General features: G+C 33.4%; 3 protein-coding genes and 1 long non-coding RNA gene across 9 annotated transcripts; 2 read left to right on the forward strand and 2 right to left on the reverse strand.

Moving 5' to 3' along the window:
- Positions 1-346: 346 nt before the first annotated feature.
- On the reverse strand, positions 347-6,751 carry LOC128284233 (uncharacterized). Of its 2 annotated transcripts, XR_008274611.1 has the most exons (4): positions 6,659-6,751; positions 5,572-5,645; positions 1,078-1,145; positions 347-388 (listed from the first exon to the last, which is right to left on the reverse strand). It is a non-coding gene; the product is annotated as an uncharacterized LOC128284233 (long non-coding RNA). The 2 variants fall into 2 exon arrangements; XR_008274610.1 differs by lacking the exon at positions 347-388 and having other exon boundaries at positions 856-1,145; positions 6,659-6,737.
- A 3,294-nt stretch (positions 6,752-10,045) lies between these two features.
- Positions 10,046-14,117, forward strand: LOC108470895 (uncharacterized). 4 transcript variants are annotated; one of them, XM_017772406.2, is made up of 9 exons: positions 10,046-10,754; positions 10,937-10,998; positions 11,200-11,254; positions 11,397-11,498; positions 11,686-11,772; positions 12,406-12,522; positions 12,725-12,817; positions 13,069-13,099; positions 13,541-14,117. In XM_017772406.2, exons 1-9 carry the CDS (start codon positions 10,650-10,652, stop codon positions 13,759-13,761), a joined length of 873 nt encoding a protein of 290 aa, XP_017627895.1. In that variant the 5' UTR covers positions 10,046-10,649; the 3' UTR covers positions 13,762-14,117. The 4 variants fall into 4 exon arrangements, with proteins under 4 accessions (XP_017627895.1, XP_017627897.1, XP_017627896.1 ...); XM_017772407.2 differs by having other exon boundaries at positions 10,049-10,754; positions 11,400-11,498; XM_017772408.2 differs by lacking the exon at positions 11,686-11,772 and having other exon boundaries at positions 10,048-10,754.
- On the reverse strand, positions 13,808-17,698 carry LOC108470896 (transcription factor LRL2). Of its 2 annotated transcripts, none has more exons than XM_017772412.2 (8): positions 17,535-17,698; positions 15,918-16,381; positions 15,749-15,799; positions 15,511-15,657; positions 15,257-15,322; positions 14,888-14,953; positions 14,442-14,501; positions 13,808-14,339 (listed from the first exon to the last, which is right to left on the reverse strand). In XM_017772412.2, the coding sequence occupies exons 2-8, from the start codon at positions 16,353-16,355 to the stop codon at positions 14,166-14,168; spliced, it is 1,002 nt and encodes a 333-aa protein (XP_017627901.1). In that variant the 5' UTR covers positions 16,356-16,381; positions 17,535-17,698; the 3' UTR covers positions 13,808-14,165. The 2 variants fall into 2 exon arrangements, with proteins under 2 accessions (XP_017627901.1, XP_017627900.1); XM_017772411.2 differs by having other exon boundaries at positions 15,918-16,386; positions 17,535-17,690.
- A 935-nt stretch (positions 17,699-18,633) lies between these two features.
- Positions 18,634-21,166, forward strand: LOC108472520 (small nuclear ribonucleoprotein SmD1a-like). The gene is made up of 4 exons (XM_017774060.2): positions 18,634-18,806; positions 18,917-18,993; positions 20,626-20,817; positions 20,923-21,166. Exons 1-4 carry the CDS (start codon positions 18,793-18,795, stop codon positions 20,982-20,984), a joined length of 345 nt encoding a protein of 114 aa, XP_017629549.1. The 5' UTR covers positions 18,634-18,792; the 3' UTR covers positions 20,985-21,166.
- The last annotated feature ends 2,106 nt before the right edge of the window (positions 21,167-23,272 follow it).

The following is a 23,272-nucleotide window of genomic DNA, read 5'->3' on the forward strand; positions in this document are numbered from 1 at the left end:
TGTAATGTTGATATTGCACATATCGACTCTCTGGGGTGCAATCTAATTGTTGCAAAACTCTTTTGTTGTTTCTATCCAATTTTCAAGAACGGATGGATCAGCTCCTTTTAATCCTCGAAATTCCGTGGCACCATATTTTCGTACCTCTTTAATCGGGCCTGTCTCGACAAGAGGTATAGATGTAGTAGCAGGTATAGCTCTCACTATATGCTGTAATGCATCAGCTATATCTCTTAACACTTGTGAGGTATTTATTTCTCTCCTACATTAGGAGATTGATTATTTAACGGATTCACACTAGGTGTAGCGATTCAGATTTCTTCTAATTCTCGACTTCCAGTATACATTTCCTGTTCAACATTATCCATTCTTTCATCTGACATTTTATCTATAAAACAAAATCAAATAAATACATTAGCATCCAAAAATCCCGACTCAATTTCGACTCGGCAGTGGCATGTACTTCTAAACTCACTTCTGAGCCCAATTTAGCCCGAGAATCGGCTAAACCTGATAGCTCTGATACCAATAATTGTAACACCTCTTAACCTCATACCGTTACCGGAACGAGGTTATGAGGCATTATCGGACATATCAGACAACTTGCGAATAATTTACAATTAATATAACTTTTATGGTATAATATAATAATTAAGTCCCTATCTTGAACTCTCGAAGTTCAAACACGTATTAAAAGTAGAACGGGACTTGTTCGAGTATTCCAAAATTATTTTTTTATAAAAATTTCGGCAGCATTTCTACTTATTTTTACCTAAACCTCCTGCAAATTCAAACCAAAACAACCAACACCAATATTTCACATTCATATAACTATTATTTATATCATTAACAAAATTTTAACTTAATAACTATCATAGCATCATTCAAAATTGATTAAAAACTTCATTCATTTAACAACTTAATGTTCATGTATCAAAATATCATGTACTTTCCTTACTATTTCATTTAACCATCTAAATTTTATAAATCATCCTTCACTACCCAAAGTAATATACATATTCAAGTGACTACACAACACCTATGTACATGCCACTTTTATCCAAAAGAAAAATATACATCACCAAATTTGTGTTGGAGTCGGGATTGTTTTGGATGCTGAGCCGAGACACTTGACTTCTACTAACCTGCGCACGGAAACAACCGTACGCTGAGTATGGATATACTCAGTGGTATTACTATAAATCGAGTCATATCAACAACAGTAAAAACATAAATATTAAAATACCTAACAATTAATGTCATATGTACTAATTCATAAATCAATGTATTTTCTCAAACTTAAATTTATATCACTTATGAATATACATTTCATACTTTTCTCTTATTATCACAATTCCAATTTCAATTCATAATTCTTCTCATTTCAATGCCTCAAATTCACATTTCAATTTTTCACCCTATTAATGTAACTCGGACTTTGGCGGATACACGGATCCAACCAAACACACCTGTAATACCCTGAAAATCTTTACAGTAATACATTATCCTTGATATAATAAAATAAGGAAATACAGTGATAAAAAGGGAAGTTTTGAGTTATGGCAACATTGGGAAGTAAATTATGATATCTTGATTTAGGAAAGGACTAAATTGTAAAAGTTAGAAAAGTTTTGTTACCTAAGAGTAAATACTCAAGACTTAAAGGGTTAAAGTGTAAATATGAAAAGTTGAAGGACCAATAGTGTAAATATTTTAAGGGTAGAATGATCTAGAAACTAAGGAAAATGGATGAATTAGGACCAAATTGAATAAGTGAAGAACTATGAGGATTAAATTGCAATTTTACCAAATTAAATGATGACTCAAGGATGGAATTCTAAAAGATCATGAAGGGCAAAATGGTCAATTAGTAAGAGAGAGAATTCTAGAATGTAATGATTATGTTAATGATATTTTAAATTAATTAATTAGATAAATATTATTTTATTAATATTTTATGAGATATTTAATATTATTTTATTATTATTTATTTAGTATATAAGGAAAGAAAGATGAAGAATTTTCATCATCTTTCCTTTCCATGCAAACTAACGTGAGAGAAAGAGAGGAAGAAAGAAAGTTTTACTTTCTTTACAATTTGGTACTTTTACCAAAAATTTACTATTTTCACCCAAAAATCAAATGAATTTCCATAGCTACCAAGAGAGAAAAATGTTAAGGAGAACATGGGGAGTTAGAATATCAAGTTGGATTCAAGAAATAGAAGCTGGAGGAGAGAGAAAATCAAGTTAAAGATTGGTATCAAGAGAATAAGGTAAGTACATCAAGATTTCAATATGTTTTTAAGTTTGTTATTGTTGATAAATCATGGAAATAATGTTATAGTAGAGTTTTATTACATAAGGTCCTATGTTCTTGATATGTTAGTGAAGAGAAAATAAGATAAAGTGATGAGAAATGGTGTAGAAAAAGAAAATAAGGGTGTTATAACATGGTAATTAATATCTTGCACTAAAACAGTTATGGACAGCAGCAGTAGTCTAACTTTGAAAAATCACCATAAATTGTATAAATTGAATTAGAAGATGAAAAAAATATGGAATTAAATCTTAATGAGTCTAGTTTCTCATAGAAGAAACAGTGTAAGCAATGAATTTGTAAATTTTGATATATAATGAATTTTGTGAGACAAGGTCAGAATGAATTCGGGTTCCCCTATTTAGACTTTGAAAAATAATAAAAAAATGAAGAAAAATAATTAGAGGCTTAAATTTATATTTATAGAATCCTGAATGAGTCTAGTTTTATTAGAAACAAACTAGAACATCATTTGAATTCTGTAAAAGGAGATAACTAATTTTTAGTGAAGAAGGGTCAGAACTGTCAGACAGCAGAACAGGGGTGACTTTAATGAATAAACTGTACTAATTGGATAAACCAAAAATTATGAAAATTTTATGATAAGAATACATGTGAGTCTAGTTTCAGGAAAAATTAACGGATCTTAATTTCAAGTTCTGTAGCTTAATATATAAATAATTTAGTGACTATGACGCAAATGGACAGTTTTGAATGTACATATAAGTAAATAGTGAAATTATTGATAATGTTACTTGTTGTATGTTATATAAATTAAGGATGTGGAATGGAGAGGAGGAGGAGGAAAATATGTATGAATATTCATCTAGCATGGCTAATTTGCATGTTTTAGGCTCAGGGACTAAATTGAATAAAAGTAAAATTTTATGGGCAATTTTGTAAAAATGTCAGAAATGACTAAATTGCATGAAATAGATTATTTTATTATTTAAATTACAAAAAATTTAACGAAATTATCAATTTGGTTCAAGATCGAGGGAAAACATGTTTTAGGGATTAAATTGAAAAGTGTTGAAATTATGGAAAATTTTGATATTTTATAGAATTCATGGACTGTTATCAATATATATGAGAATAATAGTTGGAAATAAGGATTAAATTGCAAGAATTTTACTTTCCGTCCCTAAGGATGGAATCGTCATTAATTAAAGTTTAGGGCAAAATGGTAATTTTGCCTAGAGCATTAATTAAATGTATTAGAATATGAAATGAATGAAAATGATGATCAAACTTATTTATAAAGATCCGGACGACACAAATACGAGACTTGATCATGGAAAAGAAAATATATCAGAATAATGAAATAATAAACACGAGCAATCAATGAGGTAAGTTCGTGTAACTTGAATTATATTCTTAAATGCTTGAGATTGTATGTTATTGATGTGAATATGATTTGAATGTTCATTGTATGAAAATTTATGAAACATTGATAAATTTGATAAAAGGAGAAGAAATCCCGGTTAAATGAAAGAAAAATTCGATGGATCTCTGAAAAGGAATTGACGGTAAAAAGGATCTAGCCCGGACGGGTGATCCTATCCTGATATAGCCCTCCCGAAGAATATGTGTAAAATGGATTTAGCCGGACGGGTAATCCGAATTAGGGTCTGAATTTAGCTCGACTGGTAATTGGATCCAAGCTCATTAGAGTAATTGTCGTTGTGGGATTTAGCCTGACCGGTAATCCCGACAATACTCTATGAGTTTATATTACAGGGGATTTAGCCTGGACTGGTAATCCCACTATAAGGATGAGGTTCGCGGGAGTGTGCTCTCTGATATGAAATGTGTAAGACCATGGTTGAAAGATACCATGGCAACCTGAGTGTAAGATCATGGTTGAAAGATACCATGGCAACTCGATATAAAATGTGTAAGACCATGGTTGAAAGATACCATGGCAACGATATAAAATGTGTAAGACCATGGTTGAAAGATACCATGGCAACCTGATATAAATGTGTAATACCATGGTTGAAAGATACCATGGCAACCTCGATATGAATGTGTAAGACCATGGTTGAAAGATACCATGGCAACGTGATATGAAATGAACAAGACCATGGTTGAAAGATACCATGGCAACATGACGAAAATGAGTAAGACCATAGTTGAAAGACACTATGGCATCATGTCAAAGATAAATAAGACCGTGGATGGGAGACGCCTAACATCCATTGAACAATTGATATTCGGGTAATATGTATTAGATGACGAATGGTTATATGAAATAATTATGAAGATAGATAAACGAAATAAGTATAAGTACATGAAATATAATTTATGTTAAGTTTGATATAAGCTATTACCGGAATAAATATACATAAAATATATGGAAATGATGGAGCATGAAATATTGATATAATGAAATGAATGATATATGCTTATGAAGAAATGGTAAGAGCATGATATGTTTCATGACATGTACATATATGATTATCTTTGATATGTTGATACAAGGAAAATTATGTAATTGAGACTATTATTAAACTCAAGTGCGATATGTCGAGAAAATAGATATATCGGTGTTGAATTTATATGAGATATGTGCAAGTATACTAACAATGTTGCTGTTTGATGCTTATACAACTGTCAAACTGTTGATTGAATGGTAATATATTTATTTATATGATGCATTGAATCGGTAAGTATTTAAATTTTTTTTAGTGATCTGTAAATGGTAGTAATGCTCCGAAACCCTGTTCTGGCAGCGGATACGGGTTAGGGGTGTTACAACACCAATATGGCACCCAGTGCCTCATCGGATAGTTCGAAGTAATAATGGACACCCAGTGTCTTATCGGCCTAGCCGAAGTAAAGTTGGTACCCAGTACCTCATCGAATCTATCCGAAGAAATATAGTGACACCCAGTGTCTCATCGACTCGAGGTCGAAGTATCCCTGAACACTTCCAATCCTATGGCATGCCAACTATATCCGACTCAGCCCGACTAGTTAATAGGGTATTCAATTCACTTTCTCAATCCTATATCACTTTCAATTCACAATTCAAATCACCAATCATTTTTCAATCAATACACTTTTCAAATAATTACATATTCCATAATTCACTTATTCAATTCAATTTGATTCAATTTACATCACTTTCATTTTCACTCAATATTCATATCAATTTCACATACTTACCTCAAGTCTTACTTACCATACATAACAATAAAAAATTCAACAATCAATAATAATTAAAATTCAAATTATAGTAATACACACCGTAATTCTCCCGTTTTAGTCCTCGATGACTTTCTCCTTTCCTTTCGATGCTGATGCTTCAGGTTCTTTGTTGGCTACGAAAATAATAATTTATAATCATCAATACAACATGATTCAATTTAATTCATGGGCCTAAACATGCAAATTTAACCATTTTTAATGTATATATATAATTTCACCATTAATCTGTCTACTTGAATCATTATTACTAAATTATTTATATCTTGAGCTACGAAACTCCAAATTAATATCCGTAAATTTTCCTTAAAACTAGACTCATATATCTTCTAACCATAAAATTTCCAGAATTTTTGGTCTAGTCATTTAGTACAGTTTATTCGTTAAATACTCCCCTGTTATTTCATTTGACAGTTCTGACCTCTCTCTACTAAAAATAAATTATCTCATTGTACAGAACTCGAACAAGGTTCTTGTTTATTTATTTTGAAACTAGATTCACTAAGGAGTTCACATATATAAATTACACTCCATAATAATTTTTTACAATTTTAATGATTTTCCAAATTTAAAACAGGGCATCTCGAAATCACCCCGAACCAGTCTTACAAAATTTCAAATATCTCTTGATTCATCAATTCATTGCTTACACTATTTATACTATAAGAAACTAGACTCAATAAGTTTTAATTACATATTTTTTTCATCCTCTAGTTCAATTTATACAATTTTTAGTGAATTTTCAAAGTCAGACCATTGCTACTTCCCAAAACTGTTTTGATGTAAAATGTTAATAACCAAATTTATAACACCAATTCACACCTTATTCCTATTCAAATTTCATTTAAACTCAAATTTAACTATTAAATTTTCAACATATTTTCTTAATTCCGAATTTTCCTCAATTTAGTCCCTAAAACACAAAACTTATAGTTTACTTTGCAATTCAATCCTTATTTCATTTCTAACTTGAATTCCTATCAATTTAACCCTAATTCATCTTTTTATTCAACATGAACAATATTTAGAAATCTAATAACTTTCAAAATATCAACTTAATTTCATCAAAACTTTGTTCTAAAGCTTTTAAAACATCAAAATTAAGAGAAAAGGACTAAATTTAGCTTACCAAATAAGTTTGAAGCTTCAAAATCTCAATTTTCCCTTTTTCTTTTCTTTCCCTTTTCTTCCCTGTTTTTGAATGCTCTCTGTTTCTTATTCTTCTTTGTTTCTTTTTATTCTTTTCTTCATTTGTTTTATATACATATATATATAATATTATTTAATAATAATAGTTAATAATAATTTATAATTTATAATTCAATAATAATCTAGAGAAATCTTTAGATTTTTTTCTTTGTTTGCCGCCTCAACTATACTAAATGGTCTATTTTCCATTTTGGTCCTCTTCATTTTCTTTTAATCTACAATTTAACTTTCATCATTTATTCAATTTAATCCTTTTTACTAATTACTCTAAATTAAGCTAAATTTACTTAATTAAAACCTAATTAAACACACTACTAGACTCATAAATATTTTTTTAATAATTATTTTCGAACTTATTTCACTAAGACGGAGGCCCGATAACACACTTTTCTGGTGCCCACGGATTTTGGGTCGTTACAGAACCTCTTCATCATTTGTCCCTTCAATATTAGCTGGATCATCGTTGACCTTTTCAAGCTCCACCGCTGCAAAGTACTCTGGTTTTGTCATCCTTTGTGAATCCTTGTACTTCAACATGGTTGATTCATCAAAAGTCACATCTCTATGAAAACAATTTTCCTTGTATCAGACACCGAGACGGTATCCTTTTACTCCATCGTTATACCCAAGAATAATGCTTTCTTTGCTCTTTGGTCTAACTTAGATTCTTTACATGATAATATGCAGTGGAACCAAATACATGTAAAGAATCATAATCGAGAGTGATTTACAGTCCACATCTCCATAGGAGTTTTTCCATTTATTGCGGTGATGGCAAACGGTTAATTAGATGGCACGCATATGTAATCGCCTCACCCAAAATTCTTTGCCCAATCCAAGATTGGACAACATACATCGAAATTTCTCCAAGATAGTTCGATTCATGCGTTCGCCACCCCATTCTGCTGGTGTATCCCGAACAGTGAAGTGTCGCACAATGCCCTCATCTTGGCATACTTGTAGAAATGGATCGTTTTGTACTCAAGACCATTATCCGATCGAAGTCGTTTGACCTTTCGACCGGTCCGAGTCTCCACCATCTTCTTCCATTTCGAAATGCATCCAAAACTTCACTTTTCTTTTCATTAGATACACTCATACTTTTCTTGAATAATCATCAACAAAAGTAACAAAATAGTGCATACCTCCCAAAGAAGCTACTTTGGTAGGTCCCCACACATCATCGTGAACGTAGTCCGAATTCCTTTCAGATTGTGAATTCTGGACCAAATTTTACCCTCTTCGCTTGCCCGAACACAATGTTCACGTAATTCCATTTTGCAAGAATTTGCACCTTTCAACAAGCCTTGCTTCGCCAATGTCGCAAAGCTTTTTCACCAGCATGTCCCAATCGCATATGCCATAATCTGGTAGCCTTTGAATCTACATATTTTGTAGAAACTGTTGATGTTGATCCAATAACTGTACTTCCATTTAAAAAGTACAAGTTATTTCTTCTTGTGCCTTTCATCACCGTCAGTTGCCCAGCTACTACTTTTAGTAATCCATCTCTCAAAGTGATTGTGAGCCCTTTAGATTCTAGGGCCCCTAATGAGATGAGATTTTCTTCGAGCTAGGTGCGTAGCGAACATCTGTCAAGACTTGGATTGAGCCGTCGTGATTCTTCAATTGGACTGTACCCACTCCCATTGTCTTACAAGCACTATCATTGCCCATGAGAACAATTCCACCTTCTAGCTCTTTAAGACTAGAAAACCAGTTCTTATTAGGACACATATGGTAAGTACATCCTGAATCCAAAATCCACTCATCCATTTGACATGCCATTGCCATGCCAACCAAGCTAAAGTCTGACTCCTCATCATGCTCCGCTACACATGCATTAGAAATAGCCTTGCCCTTTTGTAGCTTAGGACATTCTTTTTCCAATGCCCTTTTTCATGGCAAAAGGCACATTCATCTTTGGCGGGTCTCTCTTTGGACTTTCCCCTTCTACCAGATTTGCTGCTGTGTGAACGACCTCTTCATCGTTAAGACTTCGCGGTTGTATCTCGTGATCTCTTTTATCTATCTTTCGAGTCTCGATCTATACAACGACTACTGATCGCATCAAATGTGATCGTGTCCTTCCCATGAAGCAATGTGGTGGTAAGATGATCATATTCATCGGAAGGAATTCAACAACAATAATGCCTTGTCTTCATCTTCAAATTTCTCATCCAAATTTAGCAAGTCTGCTAAAATTTTATTGAATGAGTTCACATGGTCATTCATCGACATACCGGTGCATACGTGAATCGATAAAGTTTCTTTTTCATATAAAGCCTATTTTCAAGACTTTTCGTTAGAAACTTTTCTTCCAGTGTGTCCCATAACTTCTTCTTGATGTCTCCCTCATGACAGAGTATTCGCTTTTGGCCAAACATAGGCGGATTGTACCACACACTGTCTATTGATCTTGGCCCACTCCTTGTCATCCATCTTGTCGTTTTTCTTCAAGGGCTATATCTAGCTCTTGCGACATAAGACATCCAGATCTCACATTGCCACGCATCAAAATTATTAGTACCGTCAAATTTCTCTACTTCAAATTTTGCATTTGTCACAAGAGTCCTTGCGATGACGATCTTTGCGCCATTTTCTCCTCAATCCCAACCATCAGATATCGTGAACAATACCAGATATCGTGAATAGTGTCGTATACGTGAATAATACCATATACGTGAATAGTGCCGCATACGTGAATAGTACCATAAACGGTCGTATTCCCCAAGTACGAATCTGGCTCTGGTACCAATTGTTGTGCGGAAGTTGCTGTGAAAGAGTAAAATTATTGTACTGAAAAATCACACTAAGTTCAATTCCCAGGAAAGAGAGGTAGATCACGAAGATCACTTAAATACCAAGTCTTTCCTAGCCAGAATATCCTCTATCGTAATTTAATAGCACAATAAATCACTACAATCACATTCACAAAATATGCAAAACAAATAATAAAGAACACCGAATTTTAACGAGGTTCAAGAATTTTGCCTACGTCCTCAAGACTACCAAATATATTTCACTTCAAAAATTACAAGTGAAATTTACAAATAGAGAGAGAGAATAATGCCCTTAAATAGAGAATGGCAATTATGGGATGAAGAAAGTAAGAAATGGTTAGGCCTATTTATAGTTGAGGTTCAAGGATCAACTTGCAATGTCCCTATACAATTAGGGACCAAAATTGCAATTATCCCATGCCAACTTTTAACCCAACTTGCCAACCAATATTACTTTCTACTTTCGGTGCCCACCCATTTTGACTTTTCAAACAAATGGGTGGGTTCCAATAGGTTTTGATCCAAATAGCACAATCCGAGAACCTCCTCAGGGCTCATATCCAATTCAAAATTAAGAGAAGAAACCCAGAAAACCACTGAAAGCCCATTTTAGAATCAGATGCCATGCATCCATTCAACCTTTGAAGTTCATGCAAAATACACAGCGATAACAGTCAAAATCGATTTAAGCTAAATCTTGGATGCTTCTTTTTTCTAAATTCCAAAAGTTAGTATGTCCCAAAAGATATAAGCTAAACTTACAACCAAACATGAATGTGAACAACGACAAACAGATTGTCTCGTTCCTGGACCTTGGATGATCGAACTCAATAAAAGAGAAGCAGAAAGACAAAAGCACATTAAATATGTATGCTATATATATGCAAGAGCTTTACTTGATTGTAGCAACAATTATCTAAATTTAAATAAATATGGGTACCTTTCTGTTAAAAAGAAATTTTGGGTTGATACCTTGAGAAATAAAAAAAAAAAAAAATTGGGTTAGTTATTCTGGTAAAAAGATCGTGGAATTGAGGGCACGGTCGTCGTCGCTTTGCCAAAGACCACCATCATTGAAACGAGAACCGCTGGAGCCCCTGGAGGCAAAGGCTGTTCTCGTTTCCCGACATGGCGGATGTTTTCTTTACCTGGGTTTCGGCTTTTAGAATCGTATTTTCTCTCCTTTTCCTCGTCGCCACCTCTTCCGTCCTCCTTTCCCTTCCCATCGAAAAGGCATTTCCTTATTTTTTTTATTTTTATTTTTTTCCATAATCCGCCTTCTTTAAATTTTGTTTTATACATATTTTACTCAATTAAACAATTCGATATTTAAAACTTCCTTTTATTGTGTTTTATTTCATATTTGCATGATTGCATCTCTGCAACTTCGTTAATTGAAAGGATTGATGATGCAGATGGTGAAGGGTTTCCTGTTCTGGGTTAAGGAAGATCTTGGGCAATGGGGTCCATTTGTGCTGTAAGTTAGCACTGTTTATTAATGATTGGCTGAATCTTAAATCATTCAGTTTTGCTGCATTGATGTGTACATTGTTGATTTTTCTTCTGATTTATTCTAATGTTCAAGCTATGTTGAACATAAGTTGAAATGTCCCTTTTTTTTTTATGTTTATTCAACTTCAACCTGTGTGCATCAAACATATCTTTCTTGGTATTGCAGGGCCTTATCGTATATTCCTCTCACGATCCTTGTCGTTCCTGCTTCGATTCTTACCGTGGGTTCTCATTGCATTTTGCATTTAGATTAAAATAATTATATTATTGGTTTTGAAACCTCATTCAGCTGTTTCGATATAAGTAATACTAGCACTCGTATGCTTTCTATGAAAGAGACAAATTCGTTCTTTTGTTGGTTAGCAGCTAGGGGGAGGTTATCTGTTTGGGCTGTCAGTGGGGTTTATGGCTGATTCAATTGGTGCTACCCTAGGGGCTACCGCTGCATTCGTCCTTGGCCGAACAGTGAGTCTATTGAGCTACTGTGTGATGTGGATCATTTCTTAATATAAGCATGCACAATATGTTCTTGATAAAACTAAAGTCAGATTTTGATCAAGTAGTGCTACTCATTGATTGAATATTTCTTAGTTTTTTTCTCTCTCTCGGGCAAGAATAAGTTTTTTAAGCCTTGCATTTGCTTTTCTGGCAGATAGGAAAATCATATTTGATCTCCAAACTAAGGAATTACCCAAAGTTCCAGGCTATTGCTAATGCAATCGAGATATCTAGTTTTAAGGCAAGAGTTTTGTGTCTTTTCTTAGCCTATTGTACCTGCTTGTAACTATTACAGCTTGGTGAATATGTTGCGTCCGCTTCTTGTTGTATGTTTTAATTTATTTTCATCTTCTTAGGATATACACAATAAGGCTATCATATGAACTACTTAAATGACAATGATGAATTTCAAATTCAATGGCACAGGATCCAATCATTTCAGGAGCTTTATGTTTAACTGTGTGGATGTGTTTCTTTATGCCTCGTCATGTGAAATGGAGTATTCCAGTTGATGGTCGCTTCCTGCAATTCATATTTCTTGAATGCTGTAGGTTTTATAGTTAGAAATTTTGAGAAATGCGTTGGAATCCCCTTCTTTGGCTTGACAACTCTATATATATATGCTTCATGTCACTAAATAGTTCTTTAAGAAAATGGGACTTGTAGTACCGTACGGTCCAATACCGTATAATGAATTCCAGGAACTAAGTTTGCTTGATAATTCTATTTATAAGCTTCCAAAAATGCATTGAACATTGGATTTTTTATTTACTACACATATATTTTTGAAATTTTGTAGATCAGTCTACATTTTCTATTGTATCATGGAACTCTCTGCTTTGGTTAATTTTCTTCGTCTTTTTGGTCCCAACAGATGGTTTTTCTGCTTCGGCTTGTTCCTTTATTGCCGTTCAGCTTGTTGAATTACTTACTTTCCGTGACTCCAGTTAATCTCAGCGTGTACGTGTTGGCATCTTGGTTAGGAATGATGGTAGTTACTCCCTAACTATCTCCTGTTTCATTTATCGGAGATGATTGATCATGCAAGATCCTGTTCTTTTTATAACCTTTAGTACTTGTTTGGCAAACAAGTTACTATTTTCTTGTCCTTGCTTTGAGATTTCTTCATTTAGTTCTTTTTTGGTTGAACTTTTATTGAAGTTGTTAAGTCTCTTGCTTTCTTCTTATTACAGCCTTCCATATTCGGCCTGGCATATATCGGGACTACAATAAAGGACCTTTCAGATGTCACACAAGGATGGAATGAGATTTCTACAATTCACCAAGTAAGTATTATGACCCGTTTATGTTAACTTTTTAAAGGATATTTGATCCTTAACATGCATTTAGCAGCTATTACAGGATATGGGATTTCACAATGTTGAAGTATTTCTATCTTGGTTATTGTTAGTGAAGGATTTGAATAGTCTTCTTTCCCGTAAAATAATGATTTCTATTGGATTAGAGGTTTCTGATTCTTCCTCGGATATTGCTTAATTTCCTTATCTCTTGAACTGATCTTTGCCTCCAAATACAGGTTCTTATGGCAATCGGCTTTTGTGCATCCGGTAAGCGCCTATTGCCCTTTTAGGCTAACCAAGAATTATTGTTGGATGATAAAGCACATATCTGAAGCTAACTTCTGTAAACCTGTGTAGTAGCTTGGTCCAACTCATGGTCCAAGGTCCAATCTAATTGTACTTACTTGCTAGTTTTTAAGGTTAAGAAACGAGCAGGGGACCATATAACATGATTTTCAGTCAGGTTATGCAAACTAGTTCTTACTTAAAGCTTGGAGAAGGGATATATTGGAGCGAGGATTAGATTTATACTGAACTCAGAAAAAGGACAAAGGCTGAAAAGTTGTATTCTTACATGTGAAAGCAATTTTTCTGTTTATCAAAGTTTCCACAAACCTAACAGCATTTAGCATAGGTAAGAAATTTATCAGGATGATGGATCGTGTTTTTGACATAATTTTGCTTTGTTGTTGCTTCTTTATTTCACAGCAATTCTGCTAATTTGGATTACTAAAGGTGCCAAGGCTACTTTGGAGAAAGCACTGGCTGTCACCAATGCTAAAACGGAGAGATTCTTTGCCCCAGCAATGCTCCCGATAGTGCCAGTGTCTCACACTCCCATGGATGCTGAGAAGCCTCTCTTAATTACGGTTGACTCATCCAGGGAGAGAAACCAGAGACAAGAGTCTTCTATGTCGACTCGTTCCTAACTTCTTTTACTTCATCTATCATCCGCCCCTGCCCCCCCTCTTAAAAAGGAAAAAGGCAAAGGCCTTCAAGAGGAGTAAGATCTTTTCGTGATGGATTTTGGATTTTCTTTTTTTGGATCCAGGGCCACCCAAAGCCGAAAGTAGCTTTAAAACTTAAAGAAATAGGTAGCAAATGGTTGTTCACAGTAACAAGCTCACAGCTAAGAGATTTCAAAAGTGCATTCACCTAAAGCTTAAAACACTAGCCATTGTTCTGCAAGACTATGTTTTGAAACTACTAGTACTACTTAGGTTCTATTGTCCACAAAAGAAACGAACATTTGGATCATATAGTATTTAAGTTGATGTAGTTAAAAGTTACTCTTTAAGCCGAGCAGATAAAACAGTTAGGTGTGGAGTGTGGACTATCTATGTGACTCGGTGCAAAAGTCATCAACCAGTGCCCTTGGCATCATGTAAAGGCCTCTGCTCTCCAACAGCTGAGTTGCTGCTGATGGATTTATCTCTAGCAACTTCGCCATCATCTCTTCAAGAGGTTCATTTATCATCTGTTCATGGAGAACATAGTGACCATATCCCTGCAGATTTTCACACACACAATTTTACTTATTTCAGAAACATTTCCACGATTCCCTTCTATAAGTGCCCTATATGGTAAAGGCATGGCATGTGCCAATTACCTCAAAAAAAACAAAAGGATTAGAAGTTGGTTCACCCCCCAGTCTGCTTCGACTTAATTCCTGCACCATAGAGTTTCCACTTGAATGCAAACATATATTATAATGTCATGTATTACAATCTAGGAGTAATTGACCCCACGTTTTTTTAATCCAACGCTAATCAGTTGAATCTTTGAATAAACCTGAAGAAATGTTTTATGATATGGCTTTATACGACGATGATGGGTGAAACCTATAGCCATCCAAAATGACTCAAAAGTGAAGATTAATCTTTGGAACAAACTTCATCCGAGCTTCATACAATTATTGTAATGCAATGGAGTAAAGTATAAATAATTCTATTCAGGCATGCAGTTTAAAAGAAGAAAGAACGACATGATTTGATATGCATATAAAGGCACTTGCAGCAGGATATATTGAAATTGGAAATAAAAAGAAAACACTACCTTGACTTGCAACTGCAGAAACTTGACATAGTCAATAATATCATCCAGTGCATTTCCTAGGCCACGCTGCATTAGAGAAATGTGATAAATCAAGGGATCAAAGCTCCTCAGTTTAACAAAATAATTTAGGTAAAGTAACATTGCTGCTTAACCTCTTCCATGGTTCCTTCTATGGAGTTGTTCTTGTTATCATTATTATTGTTCATGTTAAGCAGCTAAATTGTAAGACAAATATGAATAAAATGAAATGGAAGATTAATAAAGAAAAGTTCTATTGACAAATATGAGATTATATACCAATTTAGGTTGCTAATGGAAAAAGTACGCTTTCACCCAGGTTCTTTTCTTGTTCACAAAAAAATGAATTACCTCAGAAGAACTTGGAAGCAGTTCCTGCAATGCCTTGATACTTTCATCTATTCGTAGCCTGCGTTGCTGTGTATATAGAAAATATATTATCCAAGTAAAATGTTTGATAAATCCAAACTCAAATAATGAGACAGCATCCAAATTCCAAATTCATATATATCAAAATTGCAGAGGTAATAACCATTGAAGCGTGCATTTCAGATTCACAGTACAGTACTAGTATGTTTGAAGGCTAGGAAAGATGATATACTTACACGATCAATTGCAGCAGCTCTTGATTTGGGTGCATGGTACTGTGGTTGGGACTGGAAACTGGGAGCAGAAATGGTTTCTTTCGATTGAAGGTGAGAAACATTACAATCCTCTGCTTCTGGTTTTTGCATCCAGGAAGCATGATTTTGCTGAAAGACACAAAGCTGCATTATGAGTAACTTTGTGCTACAAGAGGCTCAGATGGATGAAACAAGATTAGAAGATAGAGAAAGAACTGACCTGTGCATGGAACTCATATTCCGAGCTTGAATTTCTGCTCAAAAATCTTTCCTGTCAGACATGAATATAATCAGTCCTTTGAAGGTAATAGCAAAGGAGTTTTATCAGAAATGAATCCTGCAAGAAAGAAGAAAAGAGCAATCATTTTTTATGAGGAAGTTTTTTATACGCTTGCTGAAGCTTCATGATTGTTGATTTCAGTGGGGTAAGCAGATAGCTTTAGATTCCACTGCCCGGCCTCCAGGGAGTAGCCATCCGGTCCAGAGCTGAAAGCCTTTCCTTCATTGCTATGCAGCAACTCTCTTTGAATTTCAGAGACCCCATCAACAGCATGTATGCCACCAATAGGAGAACCAATGCTCTCCAAGACATCAGCAGTAGGAAGCTTTTCAAGATTTTCTGTCAGAAATTCAACATAACTATGAGGTGTTTTGGGACAATCAATCCACTGAGATAATGATTGGAGACTAGGCTGGTTCGTGTTTCTTCCCCTTGGCGTAAGTAAGACTGGGTTTGTATCATCTACATAGTCATACGGGAACTCATTGACACTCCCATCAGAATTCAGTGACATCAAGGGGTTCTCATGACCAGGTTGTCCATCCATATCCCCTGAAGTGAAATCACTTGACCCTTAACTAGTAAAAGATAAAGAACAATCAATTACTACTAGGACAAAATACTTACAAATAGCACATCATCATACCGCAGCAAGAAGAATGAAAAACGACACTTAGTCATAGTGAAAACTGAGAAGTGAACACTGGAGCATATTTTAGCCTATTGCCAAGGCTTCTTAGTTAAAATATAACATAAATATCATAGCAACAGCCAAGACCCAAAAATTTTATAGTTGCATCTCTTTGAACTGAAGTACAAGCAAACACAAATTGCACGGAAAATTCATCAGGAGGTACTTGGACCATGCATGATTATAATTCAATCATCATTTGTATGAACAGATAATAACGATGCATGAGGATTTCTGATCAGAAAACAGGAATGTGGACGGTGGAAACAAAGTAGATGAAATAAAAAAGAGTCTAAAACGAAATGCAACAGGTATATTCAATCTCATAGTAACATTAAATCAAAGATTTAACACCATCCATTATTGGTTCATGCTAAGAACCTAAGTATGTTCTTCAGTTAATAGTTGAACTTGAAGGAAAAAATATTTGAGAAGTTTAAACAGCGCAAAGCCATGACTTGCATATAGATGCCTTCAAATCTAAGCATGTTAAAAGAACATAGATAAATACCTTATCTTATGATAGACAAGTTTATATCAAGAAAAAGTTGTAAAGGTTTAAAGTAGCACCAAAGAGCTCATAAAACTCAACATAACAAGAGAAGAATATATAGGGGTTAAAAAAGCAAAACTTGGATATAGAAAACAGATTAATCATCTTCTCCATCTTTGGTTCTAATCCAACAAAATAAAACAAAATTTAAGCAGGATTTCTCAAAAATCAACAGGCCAAAGCAAAGAAACCCCCAACAAACAATGACAAACAGCTTGTAAACTAGAAATTCATGGCGCAAACAAGCTCATAAAGAGGCAACATCTTCTCCCTGCTATTAAAGATTTAGAAAGAACACGCCCATGTTAAAAAACCAAAGGAGAACAACATAAAATGACAAAAAAAAAAGAAGTAAAATCCAAAGTTGAAAAATGCTTTGGCAATGCCATGAATAGTCATGGCAAATCGCAATAGATAAATAGTAAAACATTATTAACCTATATTCATGAATCTTTACATAATGAAAATCGAGAACGACTTACATTGGTGATCAGAGGCGAGGCTTTAGAAATGGGGTTTAAGAGAAAAAGGAGGGGGGGGAAGAAAAAATAGGGCAGGTTCTTTAGCTGTCACCTTTGCACGGAGTTCCAGCCTATACGTACTTATAACAGAACACTTGGGCAGCAGCCAGCAGATAATGGTGATGGTATGATAAAATTATTATTTTACCCCTATCCCACGCTCAATCCAGTTAAACTATGATTTTTTTTATATATATGGGTTACTATTTCCACTTCCACAAATAGAATTAGAAAAGTATGATGTGTTTCATTTTTTAATATATTTAATTCAATATATTAAAAAATCTTTAAACTATTAAATAAGTTATTAAATTATTTTGTACTTAAATAATTCACTCTCTTACTATTTTTAATATCAGGTTTTTATTTTAATTTTATTTTGATACAATAAAATTATAAACACTTTAAAATTAACATAAAATTTAAAAGAAAAATCATAATTTTTAAAAGAGTAATTAAGTGTATATATATATATATATATATATATATATTTTCAAGAAATTTTAAAATATTTTTATTTTTATTTGATAAATCATTCACATAAGCATAAAATACAAATTAAATTAACATTTTAAATTTTTTCATTTTAATATTAAAATCAAGAATTTATTTAATTATAAATTTAGTATATAATAGTTGAACACAATTAACAAAAATGTAAAGAAAGAATTTAAATTGCATCAGTCTACGAGTCTCTTCCTTTTTGTGTATGGTATAGTCATTTCATTTAATAATATCGAATAATTTAAAATTTAATTTAAAAGTTATTTTTTGACCCAAATATTTTTAGAAATGGAATGTGTTTTTTCTTGGGTAGATCCTATTTCAATAAGAACTTGATGAATCAATCCATTCACATGTCTTGCTTTTATTTTGTATCGAGGTTTAGTCCACGTATTGCCTAACGTAAAATAACTAATGGATTTGTTTAGACTTATATTAAAAAAAAAAAAAAGATTTGATGAGTGGCGAGAGTGTTGGGCCATAACCTCAGTAAATGAATGGCCCAATATTTTAACAACTAGTCTAGCTACGGCGTCGTTTTATTATGAAGTCAAAAGTGGCCTTTTAGCAGTGGCCCGAGCCCCAAATCACCTCCGACTCCGATACCTGGTAGAAGCAGCACACAGGTCCATCTCCGTCTCCTCTCTTTCCCGCTTCCTTCGACTTGCTTTCTCGCCTTTTGCTTCAAACCCTACTTCTCTTCTTCATTCTCAAAATGAAGCTCGTCAGGTCAGTTTTAGTTTCCTCTTCAACCTTAGCTCTTGATTTTGAAACATAAAACATAGGCAACTTTTTAGATTCTCTTCATTATGGTTTCGGATTGAACAAACAATGTGCAGGTTTTTGATGAAGTTGAACAATGAAACGGTGTCGATTGAGCTCAAGAACGGAACCGTCGTTCACGGAACCATCACAGGTTCCTCTATTTTCCCTCTCTTCCTCTTTTTTCCCCTTACATTAGGGTTTAGCTAAACCTTAACCCCTGCGCTTTGGCCAAGTTGTAAATTGTTTGTTATAATTTCTTGTCAATATGCCATAGATGTTTAGGGTTTGTTTTTACATTATTCTGTTTTTCTAAAATGAGTTATGCCAATTAAAATCCTAGTTCCCATCTCGGTTGTGCATTCTGTAGCTAGCCTTTTCTTATATTACTTTCTTTAAAAACTGTGAACAGATTTAACTGATCACGCATGATATCAGTTATCCATTAGTTATACCTTTTAAGATGAACTGGTTTTGCAGTCTGTATGTTGTAGTGTTGACTATTCTGCTTATTGAATTTGCAGGTATGATATTATTATGAGTTGGTTAATACTAGATGAAATTGGGTCAATTGTGGACTTTCTTTATGCAATTAACTGATTACTATATGCACAAGTTTCTTTTTACCTCTTTGTTGTTATTGGATGACTTTGTGTACAAGCCTATATCTTTATAATTTTTAAAGGGTTAAATCAAAATTTTATTATTTTTGGAGGGCTAAAGAGAAATTTTACCATTACTTTTAAAATTTTATAAATTATAAAGGGCCTAAATTAAATATTTACCATTTTAGGGCCCTCTGGGTCTCTCCTTCACTGTTTGTGTAGTTTTAGTAATGGACCCGTTTATTTCCTTTTAGTTCTTATTATTTACTCTCTTTCTTGCTGAGTTTTTGAAGAGTCAAATCACACCGGCAAATTCATGTCTATCTACGCAATGTCTTATTGGTACCACATTGCGTGATTATTATTATTATTTCGATGGAAACCACATTGCATTATTTAATTTACTGTTTTCATGAGAACCAATGTTTTTGGAACCGATCAGACCACTGGTTCCCAGTTTGGGCGGTTTAGAGCAAATAAATCAGTAAAAATTCAAAAGATAAAATATTACTTAAAAATTATAAATAAATAAAAAAACGGTTCAACTGGTCCATTCCGGTTTTCAGGTCAACCAGACTAGTACCCCCGGCTGGTTTTGGGTCTGACTAGCCAGTTTGGCCCAGTTCAGACAACACTAATGAGAACACTATAGTTACTGTGCCTAACTTTAATAATGACACATACTTTGAAGCCATTCTCCTCCTGGAAAAGATGCAATGGTTTTCTTTGACACAACTGATCATTTCTTAGGACACTTTAAGCTCATGATGATTTCTATAGATGGAGAAATAGTGTGATGATATCTTGCTTAGGGGAAAAATCTTTTTCTAGGAGCATATACTATTTGACTTTGATCGAAATTCACATAAACATGTGCGTCCACATTTTGCAGTAGCTTGTAATATGTGTTCCTTCTGGCTTCCCAATAATAGGTTTAGTCTCCTACATTACTGGATTTCTTGCTCACAGATGTGCTGCTATGTCTCTCACTCCCTCTTATTTTGTATTTCTATAATAAAAAGTTTTTTATGTATGTTTCGAACTTTGGCAGCATCTGTTTGGACCGTAAATATTAGAGTTTAAAGACTGTTAAATATTCTTAGTGATTTCCTGATTGAACATACACACATATTGGTAAGGCATTTTTGGTTGACTGATTGGATTTGATATGTTTGTTTTAGGCGTGGATATCAGCATGAACACCCATCTGAAAACAGTGAAACTTACATTGAAGGGGAAAAATCCAGTGAGTTTGGATCACCTCAGTGTGAGGGGTAACAATATTCGCCATTATATCCTGCCTGACAGCTTAAATCTTGAGACATTGCTGGTTGAAGAGACACCAAGAGTGAAGCCCAAGAAGGCAACAGCTGGTATTCTCATTTCTTCCTGGCTTCTATCTTCTCTGTTTGAATGCCCTGCTTTTATAAATTTGTTTTCTTGTAGTATTTATCTTTGTAATGCATTTCCAAATTCAGGCAGGCCTTTGGGACGTGGTCGGGGTCGTGGGCGTGGACGTGGACGTGGTCGAGGCCGTTGAATATGTTGCTTTGTTTCCAAATTTTTGTGACAGCTGGCTGTGTAGGCAGCTTTGTTATAGTGAGAATTTGTGGGCGATGCTACGAATTTTAAAGGAATTGTATTGGTGTTTTACTGTTCCGTGTGATTATTAGCCTGGGTTGAATAGCTTAATCAAGAATCCTGAGGTTCACCGCTCTTTAATTTTAGTTTCTCCTCTTACCCCATGTTTCTCGTATCATTTTACAAAGTCTATTTTATTCCAAATTCAAATAAATAAATAAATAAATAAAAAGGTGCAACTGATTTTAACTTTTCAAAAGCACCCACTGAAAATTTTTCAGGATTCAGTTTTAATATATAAATAATAGGTTGGGTAAGAGTAAGCTGAGCATATACTTTTAGATTAAGGTTTGGTACTTCAATTCAATGCAATCTCTCTTTAAAACCCTGAATTTCGTAATTCTATAGACGGAAGGTAGTTACCTTTCGAATTTATTCAAAAATTTGTATTTCGTCCTATACTTGGGTAGTTTTGTATTAACTTATCATTAATTTGTACTAGGTGTGATAAATATAAATGAAAAATTATTTTTAAAAATATTTATAAAATAAAAGCGTATGAAAAAATAAAAATTAGATCTAAGTTCCAGTTAAATATTTTTAACCAAATTCATTACATATTAACTCTTAACTATAAATATAATATCAAATCAAATCAAATATGTAAGTGCTTTCTCTCTTTGAAGCGGGCTCCTTTGGATGCCCAATTCCTTCTACTGTGGCGAGTTTATTTATTGAATTTATTTTGTCAAGTGAAAATAGTTTCACCTCACTGGCTGGAGCATTAAGCATAGGTGAAGGAAATGACTTTGCAGTGGGAATTAATTTTTACCATTTAACCTTTCATATTGTCGTTATGAAATACAATTTGAATTTTTATTATAGAATAATCTTAATATGTTTTAATATTTTATAATAAATATATACAAAGGTCATAATAATTTATTATGTAATCTATATAATGTTGGCTTGATAATAATTTAATAAATATATACATTTTAGTATGAATTAATTTTAAATAAGTAGGTGCATGAATAATAAAAAATAATACAAATATAATTAATAATAAAATTATCATTTTAACATAAATAATAATTCAATATATCTTACTATTTAATATAAAATATAATTACCTATTTTACATATGTAACTTAATTTAATGTTTTTAATAATCATTTTATGATCTCACCTATTGTTACAATTGCAGTTGATTTTCGACATATTACTCACTATTTATTTTAATTTTATTATTATAGTGTTCAATCTCACTATTATAATAATTAATCTTACCTTCATCGCTATTTTCAATCTGGATTAAACTAAATTTAGTAAAAAAAAATTAATTGTAAAGAATAAAAGTATTTGCATCACCAACTCATTATGTTGGTGATCCTTAAAGCTATTTAGTTCACCTAAAACTTCCCTTATCTTTCTATTTCATTTTATTATCCTCAGGTGCCCCTCAGCCCAACCACCTCACCTTGTTTTTTATGGTTCTGGTGCTATTTTTTTGGAAATAGCTCTCTCTCTCTTTCATTTTTGAGGTGCAATCGATGTAAAATCACCTAGGTGGCCATATGTGACTCATATTTCTCCGACCCCAATATTGTCTTCCATTTTTGTGCCCATAAATGAAAATTCATTACAAGTTCAAATCTCAGAGGTCGTTTTCATTTGCATGAAGTGAAATCTTTGTGTTTCATTATTTTAAACTGCTTTATTACTGCATTAGTCTCTATTCCAAGAGCGTTGATCAATATCCCAGGAGTAATTAAGGATGCAAAATTTAGTCTTAAAATAAAGCTTTCGAAGGGTAGACTCTATTCAATATAATTAAATAAATTGTTTTAAAAATTATAAAAATTTCAGGATTTTTATTATTTTAAATTCATACCCTAATTTATTTCCGGTCCAATTTAACTCTAAAAATAATTTTTGTTTTCAAAAAATAGTGGGTTTGGCAAAGCATATTTAAACAAAGATTCTACTACTTGGGTCCTCCTTAGACAGTCCAAAAAGGCGAATGCAACTGATCAGCTGGCCTAGGAGATGGAAAACTGGAAGCAAATTGGCATAAGAACCATCAAAATGTCTACCTGTAATTCCAATAATTTCCAGAAAGCTCTTCTTTGTTGTCTTATGGCGTAAGTTATAGCAACCCCAGATATGACTACTTATCTAATTCACATTTATTTAATGATTAGAACAACCTATATTAAATGTCCTGATAAGAAATCAATTTCTTTC

This window comes from Gossypium arboreum, chromosome 11 (assembly GCF_025698485.1).
Source record: "Gossypium arboreum isolate Shixiya-1 chromosome 11, ASM2569848v2, whole genome shotgun sequence".
NCBI lineage: Eukaryota > Viridiplantae > Streptophyta > Magnoliopsida > Malvales > Malvaceae > Gossypium > Gossypium arboreum.

Excerpts from the sequence above, each read along its gene's own strand:
- LOC108472520 (XM_017774060.2), top strand. Across the intron at positions 18,994-20,625 it reads CGTTCACGGAACCATCACAG|GCGTGGATATCAGCATGAAC; the intron begins GTTCCTCTATTT and ends TGTTTGTTTTAG. Across the intron at positions 20,818-20,922 it reads GCCCAAGAAGGCAACAGCTG|GCAGGCCTTTGGGACGTGGT; the intron begins GTATTCTCATTT and ends TTCCAAATTCAG.
- LOC108470895 (XM_017772406.2), top strand. The coding sequence starts at position 10,650 with ATGGCGGATGTTTTCTTTACCTGGGTTTCGGCTTTTAGAATCGTATTT. Across the intron at positions 10,999-11,199 it reads CAATGGGGTCCATTTGTGCT|GGCCTTATCGTATATTCCTC; the intron begins GTAAGTTAGCAC and ends TTGGTATTGCAG. Across the intron at positions 11,499-11,685 it reads CATTCGTCCTTGGCCGAACA|ATAGGAAAATCATATTTGAT; the intron begins GTGAGTCTATTG and ends CTTTTCTGGCAG.
- LOC108470896 (XM_017772412.2), bottom strand. The coding sequence starts at position 16,355 with ATGGATGGACAACCTGGTCATGAGAACCCCTTGATGTCACTGAATTCT. Across the intron at positions 15,658-15,748 it reads AATATGAGTTCCATGCACAG|CAAAATCATGCTTCCTGGAT; the intron begins GTCAGTTCTTTC and ends TGTGTCTTTCAG. Across the intron at positions 14,502-14,887 it reads TTCTGCAGTTGCAAGTCAAG|GAATTAAGTCGAAGCAGACT; the intron begins GTAGTGTTTTCT and ends TCTATGGTGCAG.